This window comes from Corvus cornix, chromosome 10 (assembly GCF_000738735.6).
Source record: "Corvus cornix cornix isolate S_Up_H32 chromosome 10, ASM73873v5, whole genome shotgun sequence".
Classification (NCBI taxonomy): domain Eukaryota; kingdom Metazoa; phylum Chordata; class Aves; order Passeriformes; family Corvidae; genus Corvus; species Corvus cornix.
This window is the reverse complement of record NC_046340.1, coordinates 6,983,784-7,008,061: the sequence shown is the minus strand read 5'-3', so window position 1 is coordinate 7,008,061 and position 24,278 is coordinate 6,983,784. Positions and strand designations below refer to the sequence as shown.

At 49.4% G+C, this 24,278-nt stretch overlaps 1 protein-coding gene across 3 annotated transcripts in view; it reads right to left on the bottom strand.

Moving 5' to 3' along the window:
- Positions 1-889: 889 nt before the first annotated feature.
- ST8SIA2 (ST8 alpha-N-acetyl-neuraminide alpha-2,8-sialyltransferase 2) overlaps positions 890-24,278 on the bottom strand; it is a 31,636-nt gene continuing 8,247 nt past the window's right edge. Inside the window, exons 1-6 of one of the 3 annotated variants that reach the window (XM_010391017.4) lie at positions 22,844-22,893; positions 17,901-17,963; positions 15,921-16,049; positions 15,130-15,387; positions 12,683-12,976; positions 890-3,330 (exon numbers count right to left, since the gene is read on the bottom strand). In XM_010391017.4, coding sequence (XP_010389319.1) covers positions 3,045-3,330; positions 12,683-12,976; positions 15,130-15,387; positions 15,921-16,049; positions 17,901-17,963; positions 22,844-22,878 — 1,065 coding nt within the window. In that variant the 5' untranslated portion in view covers positions 22,879-22,893 and the 3' untranslated portion in view covers positions 890-3,044. Of the gene's footprint in view, positions 3,331-4,463; positions 4,607-12,682; positions 12,977-15,129; positions 15,388-15,920; positions 16,050-17,900; positions 17,964-22,843; positions 22,894-24,278 lie in introns of those variants that run through there. The other 2 variants (XM_039557893.1, XM_039557892.1) reach the window with 2 other exon arrangements.

Below are 24,278 nucleotides of genomic sequence, written 5' to 3'. Positions count from 1 at the left end.
AATTGGGCATGAAGAAATCCATCAAGCAGCAGCTTGGTGCAGCCGCTGGGTCCCCACAGCATCTGGCAGCTGCTGTGCTGCTCCAGGGCTGGCGGCTGCCCCAAAATAGCCCAAATATCATCCACCCACCCCAAGCACTGCTGCAGGAGGCGAATCTGAATCTCTGCTCCTGCTGCTCATGAACAGCACAAGGGCTTTATGGCTCGCTGGGGCTTGGTGGAGCCAGGTCTCAGCTATTTGCTAGAAACCGAAATGATAAATTATGTTTCCAACCTGAGGACCTGCTCAGAGAACCAGACCAGAGGGCTTCTCACAAAACACTAAAGCAATGGGAAATTTCTAGTTGTTTTTGTGCATATAAACACAGCAGAGACCAGCCTGCATGGCAGCAAGGTGAAATGGGAGCTCAGCCAGGGATTTCAATAGCTGCAGGGTCTTGCTCATGGTTTAATGCATTTTTACAACAGGGGTGGAACAGGACCCATTCTGGGAATAGAAACATCACCAGCAATTTCATCCCCCTGAATAATTCGCTTATAACTGGCCTGTGCTTTGATGCAGCAGCTGCTTCAAGGGCACCAGAAAAAAAAACCCTTCTCCCATCCCCTTTTCAGCCCCCAGCACACCCCTGTTGTGCTGCTGTAGCTTCAGCTCAATAATCTCTGTAGGCACAGCGAGGACATCCTGATGGCTTTGGATGTCTCCCTGGTACAGCACTGACATCCACCCCACGTGGGCAAACAAGCCCAGCCTTCCCCTCTCCTTCACCAGCAAAGGGGGTGTCCCAGGGTTTCCCCATTTAATCCCATGGCACTTCATGGTCTTGCCTCCCCTCTTGCCCTTCTATTCAATGAAAATACAGAATAAAAATAAAACTCCTGCACATTTATTTCATTTCCTCTATTTTTATTTAAAAAGAAGGTTTGCTAACAGCAATCAGTACCACGGCCCAGGCCCCTTGATACAACAGTTGGCTTTAGCAGTCCCTGCAGCTCCATCCCTGCTCTGTCCCTCCCCCGTGCTGGGGACAAACCTGGGAATTATCTGGCTTTAAGAACCACTCCTGAATCACGGGAAACTCCTTGGGATTGCAGATTACTTCCATCCGGCAGTTTTACTCTCTGTCTCTTTCTATCTCAGCTTAAGCTGAGGTTCACAGCCAGGTTTAGCTTTATTGTGAAACTAAAGCCAAGTAAAAATAAGACGCAAAAAAATAAAAAAGCAGCACCAGGTTTAAAAAAAAAAAACATGAAAGAAATAATTTTCTGGTGCTGGAAGGAAACATCCCCTCAGTGGCAGATTAGCCCACATTTATCCACTATAATGTTGCTTATACCTTAATCTTAGCCATCTTCATCTGACACTAATTAGCAGGCTGGAGGCTCCTATGGGTACAGTAGCTTCTACAGCCCAAAACATGAAAGTGAGCTCTTCTTTTACCACTTGAAGCACTCAGCTTTTAAAGAGACAATGTCAAGTATTTCAGCCCCAAACTGCACACTTTGTAACTCAAAAAACACAGCAGCAGGAGGAGGCCCAAAGGTGATGACACCCAGCCATGGCAGCAGTAAAGTGCATGCCTGAGGTCTGCCTGTGCAATGTTATTTACTCTCCCACAAATTAAACCCAAAGAGCCCTCGCTGAACCCTGGACTCACCTGCATTCTTGCACTGAGTGCTAATTAGGAGACAAACAGAATAGGCTACAGAGGCAGAAAATGAAACAGAATCATCAGATCCATCTAGTTGCTTCCTTCAAAACCCCCGAAAATCAGAGAAAAGCAAATGTAGTTATGACAAATTCTTTATATTTTGGTTTCTGTCTGGGAGAAAAGAAAAAAGGAAAAGATTATTTCTATGATGTTCATTTCTAGGCAAGCATCCAATCAAGATCCATCTGACATCCTATTTAACTGTTGAGAGTGAGAGATAATTAGGGCTTGAAAGGACTGACAGAGCGGGACTCCAGGAATTCAGCGCTGTGTGCTGCTTCTTTGGGGAGAAACTGAAAATAAATTATTTAGGATTGAAAAAGTCCCTTGAAGTCCTGTGGTCTTTCTGCTTGGCTGGGTCTAAACCTATCACCCATATCTCGGCAGTTTTTGGAGGGGGAGGGAAGGCAGGCTGCTTAGCAGGTAGCAGTTGGGAATTAGAGGAATTAGACCTGGATGTACTTATGGTTTCCACGAGCCCTGACAGATGTTGAGTGTCTTTGTGGCACAGTGAGACACTCAACACTAATGGTGCTGGTTTGTGGCAGCAAAGCTCCTTCCTGCCACATTCCAGCATCTCTGCTCCTTCCCACATTGCTCCTCAGAAAAGGAAGAGAAATACACGTTCAGCATCCTCATCGGCTCAACGCTGACGCTCTCGTTCTCTGGAGGCCCTCGTGTGTGTGAGTGTCACTGGGACCAGCTTAGCTCTGCTCTCTGCCACCTCCTGGAGACCCAGCTGCAGCCCCGGAGGCCTCTCCCTCACCGCTCCGAAGGCCGTGCCCAGCCCGGTGCCCCGTGTTCGGATGGATCTAAGCACTGGTCCCTGCAGGGCAGTCCCTGGGCTGTGAGAGCCGCCAACAAACCTTCCCTGCCCACCCCACTCCCTGCCCCTTCCCCTCCCCGCCACGAGCACGGGGCCAAGGACGCGCCTCGCTGCCGGCGCCCTTGGCCAAACAAACTAACTACCAACCTCGGACCAGTCACGACAAACGGCTCACGTTTACCCATCACCTAACATACCCTCAAAAACCAAGGCCACCTTCACACCTTTCAGATGTAAGGCAAACACCCTTCGAGTCCAGCAAGCCCCATGGCGAGGGGTCTTGCCCAGGCCAGTCTTGCCAGATGCTCCTGCATCCCTCCTGCCCCTCCCTTGGTGAACACCGAACAGTTATAATACTCAGGTCAATATATATAGGTACCACGTAGATATATTTGTGTCGCTGTCCTGCGCGTTAACAAAGACGACCAACCCCACCAGGCACCACTCGTCCTTTCCGCCCCCTCCCCTTCCTCCCGTGGCTGTGCAGGAACGTGGCCAGGGACCACCCTACGTGGCCCCATCGCACTCCCCCACAGTCAGCTTCAAGGCTCCTTGCTGGTGCAGCGTCTTTAAGGCTTTGAACTCCAAGGGCATGGTGTGCGGGCTGGCCTGCGAGGTGTAGCCGTACTTCAGGCTGTCGTAGTAGTGGTACTTGACCGGGTTCTGGTTCTGGTCCAGGGGAAAGGGCCAGAAGCCGTAGAGATAGATCTGGTTGCAGAAGCGGGTGGCCAGGGTGTACATGAGGAGGCCAGTGGTGGGTCGCTTGATGTGCACCTTGTTGGTCAGCCAGTACCTGCAAAAGGACAGTGGAGCCTGTAATTCACCCTGCACACTGAGCTCGTGTCCCGCACGTTTTCTCTCTCTGGCCTCTGACTGAGATGTATTGGTGATTCAAAGTGAGAGGTTTCTGACTAGCAGAGTTCTCCACGCCAAGAAAGCCTCTCTAGGGACTGCATCCTCCTGCTCTCTGTCTGCTGGTTACATCACACTTGTTGCCATGGCACTGAAGCATCTCATGCCTCGACAATCCTTTATGAAAAACAAATTGCTTGCAACAGTGGCCTTCGGTACTTCAGTCTACAATTATCTTCGAATCAGCCCCAGAGATCAATACTACAGACCAAAGCACCCACATGTCAAGTAGACTCCAACAACCCCTCGAAGCAGGCACAGTCAAACACATGCTGATGACTTTCATTGATGAAGATTTTTACTCTGATAGCAAACACGACAGGGGTGGAAAAGCATCCACCTTGGAACAAAGGGTCACCAGGCTGAGAGAGTTAAAATGCACTGCTGAGTTCCCATTACACCCAGCAACTGCTGCTGTGATCCTGGACCAAGATACATCACCACACCCGGCAGCATGAGTCCATCAGACACACAATACGGCACACTGCAATATATAATGTGAGATATGGAGGTCAGCTGTGCTCGCTGCTGGGAAGCACATTAGTTTTTATGAGGGACAGCAAAACAAACAGGGGAAGGATGTAGTGATGCAAGAGCAGAAACAGTATCAGCCGTGGTATTTTGGGCTGCTGATAAAAGTTACTGCAGCCTCAGCATCCTGTAAGATGTTTCCAGCGCCCCGTATTTATTGCAAAGGCAACTTATCTGGTTCACTCAGCAGGAAAACACTGTCAGAGGAGCAAAATCAGAAAGCAAAAGGTTTGGGGAGGTAGAAGATGTCCCCATGAGGCACACTCCCTCCTCCCCCAGAGTCTCTGATGCCAGCACTGCCCCAGAGCAGGCAGGGTTGGTGCAGGCAGCAAGCACATCCTGCTGTGCCACAGCCTGTCTGAGCCCTTGGATTACTTTTAAGAGGTATTTCCAAGGGCCTGAGCTCAGGTGAGTGACTGGCAGCACCTTGGATAAAAGGCAGAAGGAAGCAGAGCAGAGCACGTGGCATTTCTGTGCTCTCACCAGACATTTGGGATCCTGAGCCAGGTCCTGCTGTCGCAGTGGAGCCCCAGGAAGTGTCCTGCTCCTCATTCGCACTTTCTGCTGGGCTCCTGAGGGTCTGGTGCTCAGATGGCAGGAACCCTTGGGAGAGCTGAGCCTTAATCCTGCAAATTAGTTTTTCACGAAAGCCATTAAAATTTAGCAACCCAGCACAAAACGTGCTTGCTTGTTCTCAGCCAGATAAGAGAAAAAATTGACTTTTCTGGTGAATCAAATTCTGGAATCAGAGTGGCTGCCCTGGCATGTGCAGGAAGAGCACAGGGACAGTTTTTTGGGGTGCCAGACAGGGGTTTTCAAGCACATCGGGCTTTAGCAAAGGATGAATATGATGTTTTGGGAAGGACGTCTTTGCCTGGCTCATGCTGGCATCCAGCATGAAAAAGGAACAAGAAACTGGGGGAGCCAGCAGAGCTCACTGCAGTGCCACGGCAGCCTGCTCCCACAGGTAGCCATAAAGCAGCCTCCTTGATGAGTTTATGGGTAAGCACATTAGACCCCCTGTGTGCAGAGGGAAATGGGAGATTACCACAACCATTTAACACTGTGAATTAGGGTATCCTCATGCAGCAGGGAAGCCACCTGGGAAGAACTGTCAAACCGTATTAACCAGCTGGCTTTGGGGGAGGACAACTGTCTGGGTTTGTCCTGCAGCTGCTTTAGCCTTAAAACTCTCCTTTTATCAATTCACCAGCTGGAGCACACAGAAAAATACTGGTGACCTTTTGCCCTCCCAAAATATTAACTTTTGTATTTTGTTGAGGCTGTAAATGCTCTATGAATGTCCAAGGACCCTGACAGCAAGATGAAGTGACTCTTCCACACAGAGTGACCACCAGTTTCATGCATGTTAACAATGAGAAAAACGACCTGGGTCAGACACTGAAGCACCCTACAGACACATGCTGTACTCTGCAACCCAGCACATACAAAAAACCTTACCAAGACCAAAAAATGTGCACAAGCCACTACCCAAAAACAGCCCTACCACAACCAACCCAGTATGTCCACCACAGCACATGCAGCTAGTGAGCACTCACTTGGCAATATAGGGGTAGGGAACACTGACAATTCATTTTTTTAATAATGAAAATTAAAACCTGGCTCTTTCATCTGTATTTTCCTTTGTTGCAGGCAGGGTATTGCAAAAACCTCGCTCATGCAGCATTATAAATTCTCACCACAGGTTTGAGAAGGGGTGATGGACTCCAGGCTGTCCCAACCCACCCACATGGATGACATGACATAACATATAACATAACATAACATAACATATCATAACACATAATGCCCAATCCACAACACAGCTCCTGCAATTTGTTTCCTGGACGGTGAAGGTGGGAAATCCTCTGGTGAGGTCTGGGAAATACTTTTTAATGACTGGTTTATGATGGGAGTGTTGGAGCTATGCAAGATCTTCCTCTTATCTCTCCCACCACTGTCCAGCTGAGATAGCAACCACAACTCTGGTGCAGGAGAGAACAGCTGGGGATGGAAATAAAACCTAATTAATTCTGTAAATCCAAATGAGGTTGTCTGGGCGCACATGGGATGCTGTGTCAACAGCGCACCTTTAATATGTGAGGTCCAGGATTTTAATTAGGAGGAAAGATAATCTCGAAGCAGGCAGTAATTATTTTTCACATTGGCTACACCAATCACCATAACTATTAACCGCAACATTTTATGGGAAGAGGCAGCAATTAAAAGAGAAGAGCAAAGAGCAGTCCTGAAACCCAATACCTCTGTTCTCAGAGCTGCTCTCCCAGCAAGGACCTCCTTCAGAAGCTGGTGCTGTGTCTGTAAATAAACCCTCAGGTGTGGATGCAGCTCCCAAGATAAGCAGGAGCCTGAGCAGGATGTGGCTCAGAACAGGAACCATGATGCTGTCGGGGAAAAATTGCCTGAGACAGCTCTGGTTTCAGACCATGATAGTGACAGATGGAAAATGCCATCAGATCTTCAAGGCCATCTTTTGTAAGGAGGCAGCCTAGACACAAGCCCTAACACTTTCTTGAATTGAGACTTAAGAAGAGCAGCTCAGAGTGTCTCATCCTACAGCTGGGAGGTGGTTCTGGTTGTTCCTCATCTCCTAACCATCAACTGGAGATGATTAGAAGTCTCCTAAGCAGAACTGCTGCCAGGTGCCTGAGCATCAGTGTATGCCTCTTGTGAGGGGCCTGCTCTGCAGCCACAGGGAAAGAAACTGCTGTATTGGGACCTTAAAGCCCAGTGGGAATCCTTCAGAAGGCAACACTCTGCCCCTAGGAAGCCACAGCTGCCACCCGAGCCAGGGAAGGTGGCAGCCTCCCCACTGCACAGCTGGAGTACATGCCCCACCACACTGACAGAGCTCATCCCCCTCCAGCATCACTGAATTTGGGGAGAAGAGCCTGGCCTGGATTTGGGCTGAAATGCTGGGTGCAAAACTCCTCCCTGAATTCAAGGACTGCTAGAGAGGGCAGGGCCCTGCTCTTGCTTACCAATCACCTCCTGACATGCCTGAAAAAACCTAAAATAACTTGTACCCTCCACGTTAGGGTTAATCCACAGGATAAAATTAACAGAAAATCCATTGCCCTGATGAAATGAAGACTTAGGTCAATGAAGAAATCAAATTTCAGCAGTATCAGCTGCATTATTTAGTGGTACAAATCAGAATAGCCGAAATAATGCAATTTCAGACTCTTTTAAAAGAGATAATTCATAAAAGTGTGATATAAACACAAGCTGTTGTGGAGCTGCTAGTCCTTGACTGGCAGCAGTGTATTATCAGTCTGCCACACACATCCTGCTCCCAGTAATACCCAGGAAAAACCAGGCACAGATAACCAGAGAGAGTGCCCCGGCTGATGTGGGTGCAGATGGGGACAGGACCCGCTGGTGCTGGCAGGGGACAGAACATATCCCAGTGCTGGGGGGATCAGGAGCCCAGAGAGCAACTGCTATCCCCCCATTCAGCTTCTTCCAGCCCTCTTCTGTCCAGGTATTGAGCCTCCTCCTCTGTCACCTCCACCAGAACAGCCAAGAGCCATGTACAGTGATGAGAGATGTGCTGGACAAGCAGGAATGGGCATGTCCCCATCCAGATGCTAACAGTGACTCCAAAAACTGGATCTGGTGTCAGTCAGGCTTTATCCGCAGGCTGGGCAAAGCCCAAACACCAAACCCAGCCTCCTTGTCCAGACTGGATCCATGTGGGACTGGCTCTGGTTTTGGTGACTTGGCACAAGCAAATCAACTCTGAGCCACAGATAAAAAACTCTCTTCTCTGCCAGGTCCTGAGCTCTGCGATGCCCTTTCAAACACACATGGTACTCAACACCCTCAAGTTAAAGCATTTCCAAACAAACACTAAAGGAAAATAATTGAGAATAACCTTATTTCTTTCACCTTTCCTTTCTATGCCCCTTCACTTCTTTTGAAAAAGACTAAATCTTCCTGATTAACAGGAACAAATTAACTCTCTTGGGGCCCCAGGGCAGACACACCACAGCTTGGGTTCAACGTGTCTTAAGTGCAGAAGGGGTGAGAATAATAGCTCACTCAAGGATTTCTTTATGGGATATGCACAGATCTAACCCACACATAGCTAAAAGGGGTGTTCCCCCTATATCCCAGCCCAATCACACACTTGTGAATGGCTGTTTTCTTCCCCTACACCCTTTGGACATCTTCCCTCAGCTGAGCATGGGACCACTGTCCTTAAACCATCTGTGGGGCCACAGGGGAAGGGCTTTGAGGCCCAGGACCCCAGAGCAGGTATTTCAGAGGAGCCCCTGTACACATGAAACACCGTAAGGGAGGAAGCATGAAGTAGCTGGATTAGAAAACCCACAAGTAGGTGGTGCTGGCCAGACACTGCTGGACACAGCAGAACTGATCTTGAGACAGAGGGCGAGAAAAGCTGAGCTGGGAGGGCTGCAGAAAGGAAAAGCAGGAGCTTAGGTTTGACGTGTAGAGAAAAGGAGAGGCTGCGGACGGATGCAAAAGGGTTCAGTCAAAGCAACACGTCAGGACAATCATCTGCACACATCCTGTGTGGCTGCAAGTGAGGCAGAGGATGCTGGAACGGATGTGGCATAATGGAATGGATGTGGCATAATGGGGTCACAAGGCAAGGAGGGACCAGGTGAAGGTTTCCACCACGGCTGATGGATGGGAAAGGCATCGTGCCCTGAAAACTCAGCGAACCTGTTTGGGTGTGAGGGCCCAGGCAGACATCCAAGGCAAAGATGAATGCACCTTGTGGCCTGTCAGGCTGCACTACTGAGTGCATGTGGCACCCTGGGCCCTGGGCAAGGCCATCACTGTCCTGACAAGTGCTCGCCAACTGTCACAGCTGTTTGGATCTTAAAAGTAATGGGAGACCAAGCCAAGGAGCTGCGAGGTTTATTGATTTTTAATTTTGTTTTCCTCTCAAGAAGCCCTTAACAAAATCTTATGGGATTGGAATTGGTTACTGCCAAGAGATCCTTGTGATGGACACAGTGAGAAATGCTAGACCAGATTAGACAAAGTGAAACGTGCCCATGAATTCGCTGCAAGGAGTGACAGACAAACCTCCAGACACAATTATTTTCCCTCTCTTCCTGCACTTCATGTTATTTCTCTAACGAAAGCTGCTTGGCAGTAGGGATTACAAGGTTTTTTGGACACACTAACAGGCAACTAATAAGGGGCTTGCTTGCTCCCCAGACAGATGAGGAGCACGGGGCTTACCAGATGAATCGCTCAGGAGACATTTTATGGAATTGCACACACACCCTGAAACACACAACACTGTCCCCAGGAGCTGGCTCCTGCCACCAAACAACTCCCCTCTTCATCCCCAGGGGTGACTGTGCTTCCTTCTGAGCTCCTCCATTGGAATGCTGAAGGCTCTCTCCCCTCCTGGTGTGAGTTGAACCGTGTGAGAAGAGTCTCTGTCCTATTGCACTGATTACCCAGAATCAACAACACAAAAAGGTATCAGCAAACATTTAAAGCACTCTCACAGCTAGAAAGGTGATGTCTCAAATGATGCCGTTAAGGACAACAAAACCAAATGCTTTTTACTTATCTCAGCAGTGCACCCTATACAAATGCCCACTGAAAATTATAGGGAAAACAAAAAAAAAAGTGGCTCAATTGCCACTGAAATGCGTTTTGGTTTGAGGGAAAGCAGAGCAGGACAATAAATACTGGGGTTCAAGGAGGAGTCAAGGGCTCACAAATGTGTTTTGCTGGTAGTGGAGAAAGAAAAGGAAACACTTCTGTGGCCAAATTGAAATTGGCTGAGATGTCAGCCTTTGTAGAAAGTGCTATTCCTTGGGAAAAAAAAATATAAAGGGGTGCCTTAGCTGAAAGACCTCCCTCATTTCTCATTCCTTTGTGACTTCCAAATCAACTCAGGGTAGATGATAAAAGGTAGTTTTATCCAAAAAGGGAGAAGATGGGACATCTCTGCAACAGCAGCCCACTGCAGCACAGAGGGATGTGCTGTGGGGCTTTGTGGATTATTGACTCTCTGCTGCACACCACATGCCACAAAATGTATTTGTTTCACAAATCTCAGATCTGTCAAACAAAAGTGTAGTGCTCTGCACTGGCACAGAGAGAGCTGGAGACAGAGGATGTTGTTGGAGACCATATCCCTCATAAAGCAAAAATATGGGATGATTACAGGAATTGGACAGCGTCACAGAAGATGAATAAGCAAACTCCTAGTGCTTCTGGTCAGTCTGACCTGAGGAAGGACTCCTTCACCCCAAACCACATATTGTCAATTACCCTGAGCAGATGGTCAAGACAACCCTACTGGTACCTGAGAGACTTCCTATACAGCACCAGGAGCATCAGCCACGTCCCTCAGCTGTGCCCAGTTCATTCAATTCTGCCTGAATCACTCTCAAATCCACCCCAGTCCAAACCTGAGGAGGCTGCACCAAGGAAAGGGTTAACACTGACTCCAGCCTTCCCCCAGAACTGCACAGCCCTTTGCCCCCCAGCCCCAGGTGATCCCTCTTCGAGCTCCTGGGCCAGGCCACAACACACTGGGTCAGTGTTGAAGTGCTCCCATCAATTCTGGCTTTCTGAGGGGGCTGCAGGTTTCATTAGATTAATTGCTAATTAGTAGGCATCCTTGTTTTCCTGCTGATAAGTGTGAGAGCAGAAGGGCAGGTCAGGCAACAGCTCCCTTGGCTTAGAGGGCAATTCCTGACGAGGATTAGCACTGGCCTCTGTGGTTATAATTGAATTAGTGCTGCCAGGAGCCACCTTCTCCAGTGCCCCCAGCATGGTGACCAGCCCAAGGGACAGGTCTTGGCTGTATTTCCAGCCAGGACCTTGGAGTTTGCCATCAGCATCAGCCCCTGTCCAGCCACGTGCTGGTGCCATATTCATCCCCAACACCACCAGCTCACTTCACTTGCTTGGCCTGACTGGTTGCATCCCCCCTGAGCCCCAGGGGGTTTTGAGAAGCCCAAACCCACATTCCTTGCACAGGACCCCAGTAAAGTCCATGGTTACACTAAAACACATGCAAAAAGAAGGCACTGCTCCAAGCCATGGCGGAGAGCGGGTGCACTGCTCCATGCACGAGACAGCACTGAACCCCTGGGCTTCTCCCCAAATCCCTGCATCTCCTCCAGCCAGGCAGGAACTGCCAGCCACAAGTGGTGGCTCCAACACTGCCCTGCTGGAGCTGCACAGGGACAAGCAGCGTGCCAGCCAGTCCAGCTGGACCGCAGGGCTGTGACACAGAAAGGCCAGGACGATGCTGTGAGTTGGAAGATAAGCTCAGCAGCTGGGCTTGTGGAGGCATCCTCCTCTCCTGTGGGAAAGTGATGCCCAACCCTTGCCAACTCCTCTGCAAAGCTTCCTATGGGAACTTTCTGGTACTGGGAATGGTTGCCAGCACAGGATTAGCAGCCTGTTGATTTAGAGGGCTTATTACAGGAGCTTAATTCTATTTTGACAGATGAAAGTAAGTCAATTACAGCTAGAAATAGCTCCGAATTTGGGTTGTGGGATTTTTTTTTCTTCCTGTCTTCCCTTTCTGTGAGTTGTGGTATTATTTCCTTCTCTTTCTTTACCTCAAAGCCAGTGTTTTCTATGAGATGCCTCTCTGGCCCAGAGAAGCTTCTAACACAGGCACTTGGGGCAGATGTGGTACTTGCTCATTACTGTTGCCTGTGAGGCACCACTCCACTCCTCCCAGACCTCCCAGGCTGCCCTGGAGCCTCCTTGGGCTTGCTCCTTGTGGAAATGACCCCAAAACCTCTCTCCTACCCACCCCCAGCACTGACACACAACCTGAGGTGGGACAGGCAACACTCAGCAGGGACTCACTGACCCGCAGAGCTCAGGCTCAGAGGTGTAGGGGAGCAGTGCTCAAAGAAATCAAGGAACATTCATGCTGGGGCTTAGAAGTGGGAGCACCAGCTACACATGGAAATTCCCATCCTGTGAGACTAACAGGGTCTAGTCAGGATCAGAGGACAACTACTGTCATAAGTCATCTCCAGCAAAAGTCACAGTCTGCCTGAACTCTCTAAATGCCTAAGGAATCACAATCTTCCTAGAGAAATAAAGCACTGAAGCAGGAGCCTACCCCATTCCTAAGTTATTTACATGGAAGTCTCACCCTGGGGCTCTCTCTTCTTTATACCCTCCCCATCCCCACCATACCTGTGTCTCCTGTACACCTGAAGATGCAAGCAGAGAGCAGAAAGATCCCTTCATTCCCTCACAGCAAACCACCACCACCTGGTCCTGTTAATCTGATCAGCAGGACCAGAGCACATCACTCCCCTCCCACCCAGGCTGGTACATGAGCTCCCTGCCTTGAGGACCTGCGTGAGACTTGTATGTGCCACTCAAGCACAAGGTGACCAATCTCATTGCTAGCTCAGTGCACACATGTTTCTCTAGGGGAAGCCCTAACCACAGGCTGGGGAGTTACAGTGACACCCCAGGAAAGCTGGAAGACTGAGGCTTGGATATTGCTAAAAGCCTTCACACTCAAAGAGCACAGTGCGGAGTCCCTGTTCACAAGGTGGTCTCCAGTTCTTATCTAGAGACCATGCACCACTCCTCAGGGTCTGCAGAAACAACTTGCACTGTTTTCCTCCAGCACAAACCCATGGATCTCTCTCCAGCTCAGGAAACCCTGGCTCAGAGCACACCAGAGAGGCTCTCACCCTCGGACAGCGTGCAGCAGGCGCAGCGAGGGGTAGGCAGTCCTGACGTTGATGTGGTGCTTCAGGATGAGCTCATTCACCCACTCCACTCGCTCCTTGCCCCCCTTGGCCATGAAGGCTGGGATCCAGAGGATGCTGCCGTTGAGGCTGTGCAGGCGCTGCAGCAGCTTCTCCCTCCAGGTCTCGTTCACCAGGTCCTCGAAGGCGCGTTGGATCACCGAGGGGTTCATGGTCACCAGGTCTGTCTTCATGCCCACGTCCTGAGAGTACTCCTGGACAGGGGCCAGGTTGCACCTGCAAGGGGAAACACCCAACAGCCCTGTTCAGTGGACTGAGAGAGGGCAGTGACAGGCACGAGGGGGGTGTGATGCCAAAAGCCAGGGCTGGTGACAATGTGCCCATCTGCCCTCGCTTTTGGGAGGAAGAGGAGGGAGAATGATTCTCAGCAATAAATCGGTGATGATGAGCTGTCTCCATCTCAGGCCTCCATCCCTCGGCATGATGGCACGTGCACATGTGCCCCTCTGGGACAAGGCTAATGTCAGCCATAACTGTGGTGCCTCGTCAGTGGTTTGTAGCAAGCAGCAGCTCTTCTGGTGCCGCTCAAAAATAACATCAGCAACAAACCTCCAGTCTTTGCTCCCATGGCAGATTTGAGACAGAACAGCCTTTTCCACTCAAGGAACGTGCTTGCCTCTTGATTCCAGCCCTGCTGGAGTAACATTCTCCCAAATGCCTTTTCTCCTCCTGGCGAGTCTCTGCAAACAGCAGACCTGGTGGCACCGGTGGTGATAATGACACCAGCAGGAGGGGGATGCTAGGACATGGTCACCACAGGGCCTGGCTGCCTGGAGGCTGTGACCCTCAAAAAACACCTCTTTCTGTGGTGTTCAGTGGTGCCTCCTCTCAGGGTGTACATGTGGACATGGGCCATGGGCCATGAGCTCCTGTGTCACACCAGCATGAGGGCTGAGGGCCTGTGGGACAAACTGCCAGCCAATCACCCTTGTTAGAGAGTGGTTTCCTACAGCTCCTTGAGGAGGGTAATCTGTGTCTGTGCCACACACATGGCACAGGGCAAATGGCACCGGGAGCCAGCTGACGGGGGGATGCAGAGAGATGCTCCCCCAGCATCCAAAAAACCAGAGGGTACCCATGTGTTTGCACACTGAGTGCTCTGCTGTGGTGTTTGACAGTGAAGTTACAGTATTTAACGAGCAGGAATTGCATCCTAACCATCTGCCTTGATAATCAGCCATTATTACTGTTTTCTCTACTTTACAGACGGGGAAATTAAGGGAATGGTGGGGAGAAAATCCAGCTGCTGGCATGGGGGCCCTTTGATGGACTCATTGCAGGAGTAAATTCACTGAAAATAAACATTGGACCTGTATCCTGGACACAGACCCAACCACTGGTCACTGCCAACCCTGCTGAAAAGGCTGCCTGGATGGAGCAAATCTTCCTCAGGAAATGCAGGTTCCAGGAGTGGCTTAGACAACCTAAGGTGGGAAGTGTGTCTGTGCCAGACCTGCACTAGCACATGGCTGCGGAGAAGTCACTCAAAATCCCCATCCTCACATCCAGAAAAGCTTTTCTCCTCCAATTTTGCTGCCTGACACGAATGCCCCTCACTAAACTTTGCCAGACCACAATAAGCAGTTTATCCCTCTGCTCACTTGTGTTCCACTTGAGGAAAACGCTCTGTCCCCTGTGGACAGGCTGGAGCTGCCAGCAGCCAGGCAGCTGGAGCAGCAGGGTGTGAGCAGGGTGCAGAGGTGACATATCCTCATTCCCACGTCACACCAGCACCGCCTCTGTGAGCTGCTGATGGATTGGCCTGTCCTCATAATAGACTCACCAGAAAACAAATGTCTACACATACATAAATCATTCGTGGATTCCACAGCCTCTCAGCTAACAGGGGCAGCGGGCTGGGAGGGCAGGAGCTCCTCCTCTCCACTTCAGACACCTCCAGTAGTGAATTTGGTGTGTCCCAGCAGGGCTCAGGATGTGCTGCTGCAGGTCCTTGGGGCAGTGCAGCCGCAGGGACAGCAGTGGTGGGGACAGAGGGGACACAGGGCATCGTGTGGTGCATCCTGTACTCAAGGGTGGAAGTGATTTGGGGAAGAATCAGGTTTGTGAGAGCCCAGGATGGGGTTGGGGTTAGGGTTTGTTTGCAAGAGGGCAAACCTGAGAGAAGAGGAGGTTGTGGGGGGTTAATGGTGCACCATGAGAAGAGATGAGGTGCACTTGCAAGAACACATGGGGAGCACTTGGAGATAGATGAGTGGAAGGGTTTGCAGCAGGACACTCGCATCAGTGAACTCTATGGGGCTGTGAGGCCGTGCTCCCCCAGGTGACCAGGACCGCAGCCCCTTGCACTGCTCCAAAGGCCTTGAGGCCCCCGTGGCTGCTCTGTGCTGCAGGGAGGAGTCCCCTCATACCTTATGACGAAGCTGTGAGCGTCGATCTCGGGGCCGCAGCCGCTGCTGAGCAGCACCCCCGAGTTGCCCACGATGGCACAGGTGGGGAACTGCTTGCCCTTGAGGGGAGAGGTGCGGGGCAGCAGCTCGTACAGGTTCTGTGAGACGTTCATGGTGCTGTCCCTGTCAAACACGTAGTGGATGATGTCCCCCGGCTTCAGCGTCCCCTTCAGCACTGAAATGTCCTTCTCTGCATCCAGGAACTTCAAGATCTGTTTCCTGAGGGAAAGGGAAGAAAACAGCCTTATCAGGTGAGGTACAGAGAACTTGGGTGAGAGACATAAGATGAGCTCTTGCCTCCTGGCTGCTCTCACTCTCTGGCCTGTCCCTCTGACCAATGCTCTCCTTACACTCAGCTTACAAAAGGATATCTCCATCTCGCTGCCTGCTCTCTCTCCACTCATTCCTGCCCGGGGCAGGGTCCCGTAGTCAGCCCATCATTACTGAGGGTCCCTAAGTTTACCCGGGGAAGAAGGTCTCCTTCCCTCTGTGACCCATCACCTGCACACATAAATTCCACTTGCCCTGAGGAACAGGGGCTCAAGTGCTCCTTGTTTCGTCGTTGCCAGGCCAGCTGGTTCAGCTGGGAATTCATTTCCAAGCGATTGCTTACAGATATGAAGCCTAGCTCAGCAGGAGATAAGTCTTTTTATTTCTTCCTTGACTTCTTTAGATGATACACGGAGGCAATTTGCCAGCTTGCACCGGAGAGGACCAAATCTGTCTCTTGTCCTATAGGTAATTACCAGTACCTGATCTTCAAAGAGAGTGTCTGGTTGTGTCTCCATTTGGATGAGGCTGGTTTAATGTTGTGCTTAATGCTTTCATTACTTCTGTCAACAACAGCTGGAGACGAGGAGTCATTTATTACTACTTCAGCTCTAGAGAAAAGAAAGTCGGGGAGAGGGAGACAGAATCCGTTAGCATCCCAATGGCACTTCTAATCACCATCTTCAGCTCTGGCTGCTGGAATTCAAACTTCACCAGAAAAGCAAAATTGTAGTTATTAGCTAAACAAGAACTGAAAGCCTGTTCGTATTCTGCTACTCTCAAGGAGGCAGACAGAGGTCCTTAAACACCCGCTTGCTTCCACGAACACAGACTGACAGCCAGGCACAGCTCCACAGAAAACACACTATTACACACTGAGCTGCAGGAAGGCATGCACAAAAACCCACACACTGACAGGCTGACGGATGGGCACTTGCAGACAACACACCCCAATGCCCCCAAAATTCACCAAGAAACTTCCTAGCCAAGGCTGCTGTGCTGTTGCCTTGTGGTCACATACGGACATCCCAAAGAGGAGCCAGGTCAGCTCCTGGAGAAGATAAAAATCCTCGTCAGAGAGGAGCAACCCTCTCTTCACCCAAATTAATTCAGCTGAGCTGCTGGGTGCTGCTTGTGAGACTGGGCTGTGAGCATCCTGTACTAAAGAGGGGCAGGCTGGCATCCCTATCACCTGTTCCAGACCAAGAAAGGAGCAGCAGCCAGAGATGATCACTGGGAGACCCCAGAGTTTAATCCCTGCTCTAAGAAGCAAATCAGCCCCAGCACCTCTGTGCCATTTAAATCAAACTGCATGAGTTGAAGGAGCCTCCAAATATTTGGTTCCAGCCAGCTGCCCTCCAAAAAAAAAGCCAAGCATCTCATCAAGAAGCTGTGTGTGTCTCTGCAGCCCTGAAAAAGCCTTCACACTTCAGAGCACTCTGAAAAATACACAGCCAAAGCACTTGCTATCAGCTAAAGGGGATCTCCCTCTCTACTGCAAAGGGCTTTTTCTAGCTGGGAAATGCTTTGTAAATAAATGCATTTGTATAAAGCATGTAAACCCCAAGGAGGGAGCAGAGTGAGAGATGGGGCAGAGGGGGTGGCCCAGGCTCATGGACAAGCATCCAGCTCCTGGGATTGTATCTCCAGCCCACGGAAAGAGCTCCCCAGGACACACAGTGGCTCACACTGTATAATGTTTCAAAAAGGCAAGGAAATGTGTTTATAAATGCTGGCTGCCAGGGTCCTGGTGTGTGTGTGTGTACAGTACCTCTCCAGAGGCTGCCAGTCTGTTGGATTTGTTTGCTTCTTGCATTTTGCTGCATCACTCATGTCTTGGAAAGCTTACCTAGAAGGTGTCAAAAATCATAGTGGAAGTAGGGTAAAGCAATCCTGGGAATAACTATGATTTTTTTGGTTTTGTCCATTTTCTGTGTTTTGATCACGGGTGGTGACATCATCACAGAATGATATCACTCTTTCTTGCATGGTGTCACTAAGCTGTTCAAACGTGCCACTTGGCAATGCTGGGCTGACAGGGAATCATTGTAAAAAGAACACAGAGGGACACTGAATGGCGCTGGGATGCCAGGGAATGACTCTGCCATGGAGGGATGCACTGCAATAAAACTGAATGGAGTTCTGATCCTAAACACACTGATCTCTCCTCTAATAGCACTTAAAACTATGGAAAATAGCAACTCTATCACTGACTTATTTTCACAATAAGTAACTCTCATTCTCTCAATCACCGCAACTTCCAGATCCTTGGTTATTTGCAAACGATTATTGCACTGAGCTGGAAGAAGGAAGGGGAGAAATGATTAAGAAAATGCAAAGCAGAAGTGAAAAGAAACAGATACATTTGCCAAATAAGAACAGCACTATCCAGCAAAGAGGAGAAGCAGATTAATAGCTGCCTTACAGCAAAAACAAATGAACACAAAATCTAATTTACAAACCTATTAGATTTGCTATGTAAGCTGTTCACAGCTGATCTGATTGTACCTCTGCCTCCAGAACTCCTGCAAGACAAAGGAAATGCATTATTTATAAATCCAGCTCCTTTTTGCCAAGCATTGTTCAACAGTCAAGAGATCCTGCTCTGAAGGGCTCTGAGCAGAGGCACTGCCGCTGCCATGCCACTTGTGTCCCACCCCATCCAGAAGGGAGATGTCCTGATGCCTCTGAAGGGCTTTTCATCCACTGTCACCACCGCCCTGCTGTGACCGTGTCATCATTCTGGCAAAGAACGCCCCGAGCCACCCCAATTAATAATACCTGTGTGATCTTACACCATCACAGACATCTGGTCTCGCTGCCACAGCTGCATTAAATACAGCTCTACTTCTCTTTACGAGTCAGGTGCTAGCAGTGCACAGAGAAGCTCTCCTCCATCTCCAGGCTGCCAAGGGACTTTCCCTGTCCTTTGCAGGTAGGGACTGAACTGAATGATCTGGACAGGATTCTCAACACTGTCTTCACCTGGGCTTTTAGTTGAGAACATCCAATATCTCTATTTTATCCAGATTGAATAACTAGCCTCCTGGTGACTTGTGGAGACCTCCTAGTGTACCTTCTCCCCGCTCCCAGGGACCCAGGCCAGACCCAGAGCTCCATGCCAGCCCACTCCAACCCTGTGAGAACCTTCAAGCCCACTTATCCCTACCTTTGGTGTAACTTGGCTGAAGCTACAAGGCCAACTCACCACAGCCATTCACATGTTGGAGCTGAGACCTGAAGTGACAGCAGTGTCACTCCCATGGCCTGACACTACCACACAAGGACAGATGCCAGACCAGTCTGAGCAAGAGCTGTGGGAATGAACAGCCAAAGTTTTCAGCACCTCTGTGATGCTATGTTGAAGAACAGGTTGGACCAAACCCCTTCAGAAACACCATTCACACGAGCTGTGAATTGTCACTTAAAAATAAATACATACAAGTATCAGTCTGCATCTAGTTGGCTGCAGAGCCCCTTCTTGCTTTAGCTTGCTGTTTTCAAAGGGGGCACAAAGAACAAGCCACCCACCTTGTGATGTCAAGGGAGCTGGGCTCCCAGTCAGGCACATTTTAACTGCTATGTACTCATTGCTCTGTTTTATTGTTCCCATTGCAAAGATATCCCAATGAGCACACTCATAAAGAGAACCAAATTCTCTTCCAGCAGAAATATTGCTACCCAGAAATATATACCTTAATGAAAATGTATCTCAGGAGAATGTATTTCTACCAGTTCTGAAAAAAAATCCCAAATGCATTAGACAAAAAAGAAAGAGCGTGTGTGAGCGTGTTTGGTGCCATTAAAAAGGATTTTCAGACTCGCGGGATGCGACATAAATCCCCTCATTAGGCTGAGCACAGGCCTCTGCACCACATAACATCAAACCCTTGGAAATGCCACGATGGCTTTCCCTTCCCTCTCTCCTGCCAGAGACCATCCACGGCCAAGTCAGAGCGATTCCTGCTCCGGCACTCTCCTCTTCCCTTTGACAGACCTGAAAGCCTGCGAGCTGTTTCATTTTTTGGTGCATCAAGGGAACAGCAGGACTGGCTCATTCCTGGAGCCTACTGGCATTTAACAAGCCTCCACATTAATGGGGTTCACGGCGGGGTGTGGGAGCAGACTGGATTAGTGTGCAAACCACGCACCCGCTCAGAGACATCTCCTCTGAAGGAGCCTTCCAAATGGGATTCACACTCCTTCACACTTGCTGTAGGACAGACAAAGACTAGAGAAAGAAATGTTATTTTTCCCTGAATATGTGCTGGTTCACAATCTCTGTGAAAGGAAAAAAGGGAAATTAGGAAGTAGAGAAGACTATTCCCTAGGTGTTAGTTCCCACCTCATCCATGTTTTGTGGCTGCAGCAGGAAGGATTCAGAGCATCAGAAGGTATTTATCCAGTCTGGCTTTACATGCCCCCAGCGACAGGTCCGTGTGTCTCCTTCTGAACTGAGGCAGGTGTTGGGGCTGGAGATGCTGGACATGAGGAAGACAAGTCGAGAGCACCTCTCCCAGCTGCCTGTGTGCAGCCTGGTGGGGAAGGGGACTGGCTGACAGCTGAGAACCCCTCAAGGACAGTGTCAGGGGTTACCCTTTCCCCCTCGCACACTGTGAAAAGCAAAAATATTGCAATGCAACACAGAGGCACAAAGTGTTCTGCTGTCATTAATGAATACAGAGGGTGCAGCTCACTGGTGGAGGAGAGCAGGGCTATCTCACCATCCTCCCATGGCACTGGGATCACGGCTCTGCTGGCCAGCAGCAGACACGATGCTCTCGTGGACACCTGAGATGCTGGCAAAGACTGCTCCCTGTGCCAGCCCTGGTTTGTCTCTCCAACACAGGGAGACCGCTCAAAGCTGAGACATGATACTTGACTGAAGATCTGAGCTGGTTTAGTGAATCTTAAAATGCTCAAAACTGTCAGTCTTTTGGTGCTTTGTGTGCCACACTACAACTTCAGGGCGTTTTCCCTACAATCTCCCTTTGCACAGTGGAAGGCAGCGTGTGCTGTAGGATGTCGTGGGGTGTGTGGCCCTGTCCAGCCATCCTGCTCAGCTCAGCCCACTGGTGGGTCCCAGCCAGACAAACCAGCTGCTCAAAACACCCAGAACTGAGCCAAGCACAGTATTTTCCAGGGTCTGCCATACTTCCTTACTGACACAGGCAAGCCAGTACCCCTGTATGCCTTCGCTTCCCCCACCTGAGAAGAGGAAAGCATTTAGAAATGGAGGGTACTAATTAAGAAGCACATGTTAAAAAAAAAAACAAGTTAAAAAGAACCCAGTCCATTTTATTATACCTTCCTGAGCTGGAGCTTCAAATCTCTTTGCTTCAAAAGGCAAAGACCAACCTCGATTAAAATAGCACAGATAGCATTGATTTTGAAAAGCTTTCTAGTGCTACACTGTGTTTGGATTGAATTGCCTTATTAATCTAGTTGTTATCAGTTTGATTGTATAGCCAGCTCCACAAAGTACCAACCTGCTTCCTAATCCTATTATTTACAAAACATTTTTCTTTGGGCTTCTGTTGGGATGTTTTCCAGTGATAAGTTGCATCTATATGTGCTAATGCCATCTTACTGACTTAGCCATCTTTTCTCATTTCTGCCGCGATTTTCAAGCTGCATTGCCACTATCTAGGATATTATATAGGTCAAAAACATTCTGTGCTCAGATGTAAAGTGACACTGATTCATATATCAGAGGATATAAAAGAAAAATTATGGTTCAGGTCCAAATTTTCTTGGATGAATAATTCCTGACAAATCAGGTATGCAAAGACTCTTCTATTCACCCCCTGTGAATGGGCCTGTTTAGGGTTTTTGCTTCCCTTTTCATCGCTTCCCGCCTCTTAAATGCATCTCTTAATTGTTGCTAGGAAAGTCTGGTCTCGCTTCGAGCAATTTCGACACGTGAAATCAAAGCTGCTTTGACTGAACAAGTAGGTCACAGAGCCTCGTTGGGCGAGCGGATCTCTTAAGAGCAGACTTCACGTGTCCATGTTCCCAGGCTCACAAATTAGAAAATGTGTTTTCCATGGGTATTTTCAATGCCCACCCCCAAGTCCTGCTTCCCCCCAGCCTTTGTGGCAGGCACAAGAAGCGGGCACAAGAGACAGGAACTAACTGGAAATTTCAGCCATACCCAACCACCCCCTTCATAGACTGTAGAATGATGTGGGTTGAAAAGGACCTTAAAGATCATCTCGTTCCAACCCTCCTCCATTTAACCACATTTGTGAAGCTCATTCCTGGTAGAACAAAACCTCTTCCTCTTCCTGACCTTGGGCAACCCAAGTCCTCCTCCTCTCTCTCCTCCACATAAAAGTTAGGTAATAGTCCCTTGGGGGATTATTAAGCTGAATTTATCCACCTGAATTCCTCAGGAAGAGAGTTCAGAGTGCTGCAATTTTTACCTGAGGGGTTCAAAAGATTAACACCTACTAATTAGGTTTTCACAACCTGCTTTTATGTTAGGTGCATTTTATGATCCTTGTTTTACAGCTGGGACACTGGGGGTGAAGCAGCTTGGCCCTTAACACCAAAAAATGAGTTCCACAAGCCAGAAGCAGGCACTGTGAGCTTCCAGAAGACCTGTCCTCTTTAAAATGCTGCTCTTTACCTGCTGAGAGCGGGTATGGCTCTTGCTGGGTGAGAGGACCCAGGGGACCATGGGAATTGATCTGCAAAGGTTTCACTGGGCCAAGAAGCAGAGGCAGCCAATAGTCTCCTAAGATGGCTGCAGACTGTGCCCATTAAGGCAGTCTGTATCTATTAAAAAAAAAAAAAATTACCACCTATATTTACTTTGCTTTTTAAAGACTGCTCTGATGTTTTCCTCAAGATCAGAATTGCTGTTTTCTATCTGAGGAGCACATGAGCATGATGCCAGGCCTGGCTGGAGACCACCCACTGTCCTCCCAACCCAGGGGCTCTCCCTGAGGCAGCCAAGTGTGGAGGGGATGCAGAGCAGGATGTTCACAGCCCCTCTGCAGGATCCTGTGTTGTGGCCAGCAACCCAGTCACTGCAACTAACAGTTCTGGGGAAAAGGATACACTGCCCAGCCACTGGAAATGAAGATATAGATGGCTTTCCTCCTCCCAAACTTTATAGATCTGTTCCTGCTGATGCTCACAGTGCTGTGAAATATGGATCAGGACACAGGCTTCAATCCTCCCTTCCCCTTCCCTGAAATTCAGGGTTTGTCTTGAGAGCAGCACAGCAGCAAACGCATTTCAGGGCTTTTGGGGAAAAACTGTCACATTTCCAAGTTGTCTGTGAAAGAGAAATAATTGGCTTCCAAATGCCAACCTGTCCAGCCCTACCCTGCAGGGTGGACAAGCAAAGGTATCCCAGGAGCCCAAAGTGAGAAGAAACCAAGGCCAGAATACGAACCAGGATTCCTTGGGTTTTGTGTCCTGGCTTTCCATCAGCACATCAAGGTGTGGCTGAAAAGATGGAAAAAGGACACATTCATTGCTAAGTCCCCTTGTGGGCTTCTCACTAGACACTCAAGTGGTTACTGTGGGGTTTAGGTCAAAATCCACCCAAAACCATCAAATGCTCTGCTGTTCCAAGAGAGACAAATTCAAAGAGGAAGGGCTGGTTAGCCCCACATGTAAATCAACTTGCAAATCAGAAACAAAGGCCAAAGCTAGATGAGAAGCGATGGGATCAGAGATGAATTTCTGAACCTTGAGATCCTGCACTCAGTCTCCTGGCACTGCTCCCCCCTCCAGGAACGCCGCTCTTCCGGGATCCAGCATTATCTCACTTTCCTGCATCCCATCTCATAACACACTGGGGGAAGCTGGGACATCAGACCCTTACAGATCATTCCTGTAACATTTCACCAGTGTCTTTGGAGGCTTTCATCCCAGGATGTGGAGGAGACTGTGATGAAGAGAAGTGGTGGTTGCTGAGTGGTAGCTGTGGTACCCACACTCCCCAGGTGAGCAAAGGGATTAACTGGGAAGACATTTCTAAAGCAGTTGTCTGCTAGGATGGAAGATCCTGCAATACATCTCGATGAGATGTTCGAAATCGCACTTCCATGTGTTTAAAAAATCTCACTTGATTATATTGTCACAGCTTGGCAGCCCAAGTGTCAAAAACTTCCTAAATATCAGGTGCCATTTTTAGTGTTCCAAGCTTAATTCTACCGAGTCATACAATCACATTTGGGAAAGTGTGCCCATATTATGGCTTTCAGAAGCACCACCTGGTCCAGCTGGGGTCCCAGTGCAGGTCTGGTACATGAGGTGCAGCCAGCCTGGCAGTGCAGCATCTTCCAGCAAGCACCAGTAAGGCACCAGCCAATGGCCTCACTGTTGCTCATGCCATTTGTCATGGGAAATGCAGATTTGTCAGTCCCATGCAAAGCAGCCCTGTAAATTTGGTCACCTCCTCCCACACCCCAACCCCACCTCTACAACATCACCCATCCTGCAGGCTCCTTCCTGGGACCACAACAGGATGGGAAGGTCGGGGGTGCTCAGCATCCCTGCCTGTCAGGTGGTGACAGTGGCTCCACATCAGCTCCTGAGTAAATGTGAGCAGGGTTTGACCCTGACATCTCTGTCTGGCTGCAAGTCACGGTGTGTAATCACTGCAAGTGTCTGCTGAGGACACAATGGAATGAAGACACATGAGTTTGCAAACAGACAGCTATTGCTTAATAAGGAGTATGCCAATTAGTCTGAAACACTTATGAGACAAAACCAGTGACAAATCAGCAGGAACAGTGCAGCTCTGACAATGGTTGGACACGAGGCAATGGGAGGGATGCCCGTGGCAGCCTGTCACCAGGACACTGCTGGGGGTCATTCTG